This window comes from Sphaerodactylus townsendi, linkage group LG02 (assembly GCF_021028975.2).
Source record: "Sphaerodactylus townsendi isolate TG3544 linkage group LG02, MPM_Stown_v2.3, whole genome shotgun sequence".
Lineage (NCBI taxonomy): Eukaryota > Metazoa > Chordata > Lepidosauria > Squamata > Sphaerodactylidae > Sphaerodactylus > Sphaerodactylus townsendi.
In genome coordinates this window covers 9,648,776-9,652,139 of record NC_059426.1, presented here as the reverse complement: position 1 = coordinate 9,652,139, position 3,364 = coordinate 9,648,776, and the positions used below count along the sequence as shown (strand labels likewise).

Sequence of the window (3,364 nt, the reverse complement as noted above, 5' to 3'; positions counted from 1 at the left end):
GATGACTATAGACAATAAACAATCAAAGGGAACAAAGGCCAGGCTACTTCTATTCAGATGCCCTCACCTATTGACCTTGCCATCTTCATTGTGACTCACAGGCATATATACTCCACTTGCTTTCCTTTTCTACTATCAGATCCTCTGAAGATGCCAGCCACAGATGCAGGCGAAACGTCAGGAGAGAAGGCTGCTAGAACACCGCCATACAGCCCGGAAACCACACAGCACCCCAGTGATTCCGGCTGTGAAAGCCTTCGACAATACAACATCAGAGATATATTTGTATTGTTTATTAAGAAACATAAAACCACCCAGTAAGCTAGCCTTGATTAACTGGCATCTTCCGGTTCTTTGGAAATGTTATTCTACCCACTCGTTGTTCATAAACGCAAACCCCACATATATATGTATAATTCAGATGGCTGCTGTTGCTCGAAATCTTTGGCCTCAGGTTGGGAAATCGATCTTTCTGAGCTTATGTGGCAAGAGGATTCTGGGAAGTGGGGGTCCTCAATATCCTCAAAGGGTGAGGAAAACGGGGTCACCCCCAGTGGACTGCCGGCGGTCTCAAAGCACTTCAGGCCAGCCCACACCTCTCCAGAGGAAGCCCTTCTCCTGAGCACCCCAGCTAGAAGGCCGAGTAGTGGCCTGCCAGTAATCTTCTGAGGTACACGCAGGTTCCCAGCCAGAGGAGGGCCGTTTGAATCCTCCCTGGAGCAGTGTGCCTTCTTCCCCTCAGATCGTTTCTTGCAGCGCTTCTTCTGAGCTAGTTCCAGCCTCTTACGGAAGGCCCTGCCATGGATGTTGGAGGGGCAGGAGTCAGAAGATGGGGGGTTTCTTTTTGGCTCTGGTAGGGTGCCTCAGTCCTCGCCCACTCGCTGGTGGGCTGGATTTTATCCTGAGCAGAGCACGGCTAGATCAGGGGCCTGCTGAAGGGAGCTGAGCTGCTCCACTTGTTCTATGTGGCATCCCAGAGTCTGTGACAAGCCTCTGAATTTTCCACTGCCTGGATGGTTTGCTGCTGAGCCCGTCGCTTGGTGGGCCGCCTCTCGCTTTCCAGCTGCCAGGGCACTCTGAGGATTCTTCTAGTTTCCTCGATGGCTGTTTCTGCAGAGGCCGTGTAAGCGGCTTGTCTTGTCCTCTGCCTCCAGTAAATTCCCTCAGCCAACGTGGAGACTGTCTACGCAAGGTGGCAGAGTGGGGGGGGGGGGAAAGCCGTGTGGTCCGTGGGTTCGCTTGGTAGGCCTGGTTCTTTTGGGTGGCATCATGCCCGTGCTAATAAAAACTGACAGACAGACAGAATGAGGAGATGCGATTACTTTTCAGTCACATGAGATGATGGGACAGAGGAGCTTGGGCCAAGGGCCCCAAATAATCCCCCCCCAAGAAAACGTTGAGCCAGTAACTGGTCCCCCAAAGGCCTTGCTTTCACACATTTGATCATTTAAATCACAGGTGTCAAACTCGCGGCCCTTCAGATGTTATGGACTACAGTTCCCATCATCCCCTGCCAGCATGATGCTGGTAGGGGATGATGGGAACTGTAGTCCATAACACCTGGAGGGCCACGAGTTTGACACCTGTGATTTAAATGAACATTGGAAAGTGGAAGGAAAGTCCATGGATTGACCCTTTCAGCTGCTGCTCCTGATGCTGGGCCAAAATAACCCCTGTGCTAGTGGCAAACCGAGGTGTCCAGGGGCCTAGCCTCTCTCCAAAAAACATGCATCGAGGCAGTAAAAAGCGCTGCTCCCCTAGAAGATGTTGGTGGCTAAGGATATGCCACCAAGTTGCCCACCTGGCCATACCGATGAGGCCAGCAATGATGGGAGCCTGCCCTGGAAAAAAAACTACACACACCCCTAGCTCAACTAGTGACTGCACACTCACTTCTCTCCCACATTTAAAAAGAAATGACATGGTGCAGAGACAGTGGCGCAACGCCAATGGGGACAGGTGGGGCACAACGCCCTGGATGTGCGCCTGTGCAGAGGCGTGGCAAGGGCATGGAGGGGGCGTGGCAGGGGCAGGGCATGGCATGGTGGGGGCAGGCTGGTTGCGTGGCAGGGGTGGCAGACGCAGGTATGCCCCGGGCACAGTTTCCCCTCGCTCCGCCCCTTTGCAGAGCCACTGCGACTTCTGCTCCGATAACCACAGTGTCCCCATAACCCAGCCTTTTTTCCATAGGAATATATGATCTACATTATCTTTTTCATATGCTGTCCTTCAGTTTGCTCTTTGTCCGTAGATGCGAACACCATAGACGCAGGTATATTTAGGATGACCGTAGTTGCTCGAAATCATCAGCATCAGGTACAGAAACCGATCTTCCTTTGCTCTCTGAAGACAAGAGAGAAGAAGAAGAAGAAGAAGAAGAAGAAGAAGAAGAAGAAGAAGAAGAAGAAGAAGAAGAAGAAGAAGAAGAAGAAGAAGAAGAAGAAGAAGAAGAAGAAGAAGAAGAAGAAGAAGAAGAAGAAGAAGAAGAAGAAGAAGACACCATATTTCATGAGCCTATCTCTATCACCTACCATGGGCAAGTATTGGCATGAGCACAGCAGGAGGGAATACACATCTGTAATGCACAAAGCTTATTCCTCTTGATCCCTCATAAAAAGGGGGGCGAATTGATTGCACATATTCATTTTTATTCCTCTTGCAATTCACAGAATTTAGGGGTGAATGAATCCCGGTCCATCTGGCACTCCACCTGGTGACATTCAGAAGCAAGGACTGTTGAAGAACTGGTGTGAATTTCCCAGCTGAATAAGGAATACCATCCTTTCACATTGAACCTTAACTCTTCCCCCACTACAACAAGGTTTCAGTAATCAAATGGTTTCCCACGGCCATAGCTAGGAACTAGAATGCAGTCAGAAGGCTCAAACCAACCCCTTTTAGCAGTGCTAGTCTGGTCAGCATGAAGCCATACCTAAACCCAGACACACCCTCATCAACCAACACAACCCAGAGTCCACTGTGCTAGGTGTGCTGCAAAAACTTCCCTAAAGCAGAACTGATAGGTGAGTTATCTTGGTAAGACCCCAAAAGTCTTCAGGGCCCAGAGTGAGGGGATGCCTGCAGTCATTGGCAAGAGATCGGTACATTTATTTTCCAGGAGAAGGGCTAAGTAATCCAAAGAGGGAGCAAAATGCTCAGTCCAATGGGGAGAATGCTGTTCCACTAGCTGCTTAGGGTTAGGGTTAGGGTTAGGCTTTGGTGAGGGTTGTTGCTGTGGGTTAGGGTTAGGGTTAGGTTTTGGACCATTCTCAAAGCCAAGAAGGAGAAGAGTTTTGGGCTGAGAAGAAGAAATGAAAGGGTTTGGATTTATATCCCACCTTTCTCTCCTGTGAGGAGTCTCAAT

The 3,364-nt window shown here is 49.9% G+C and overlaps 1 protein-coding gene across 3 annotated transcripts in view; it reads right to left on the bottom strand.

The window, feature by feature from the left end:
- Positions 1–303: 303 nt before the first annotated feature.
- The window catches only part of LOC125427299 (SUN domain-containing protein 3-like), an 18,316-nt gene continuing 15,255 nt past the window's right edge, over positions 304–3,364 (bottom strand). For 2 of the 3 annotated variants that reach the window (XM_048486520.1, XM_048486521.1), the window contains exons 10-11: positions 2,206–2,343; positions 304–1,288 (exon numbers count right to left, since the gene is read on the bottom strand). In XM_048486520.1, the coding sequence (XP_048342477.1) occupies positions 2,230–2,343 (114 nt within the window). In that variant the 3' untranslated portion in view covers positions 304–1,288; positions 2,206–2,229. Of the gene's footprint in view, positions 1,289–2,205; positions 2,344–2,531; positions 2,711–3,364 lie in introns of those variants that run through there. The other variant, XR_007243659.1, reaches the window with a different exon arrangement.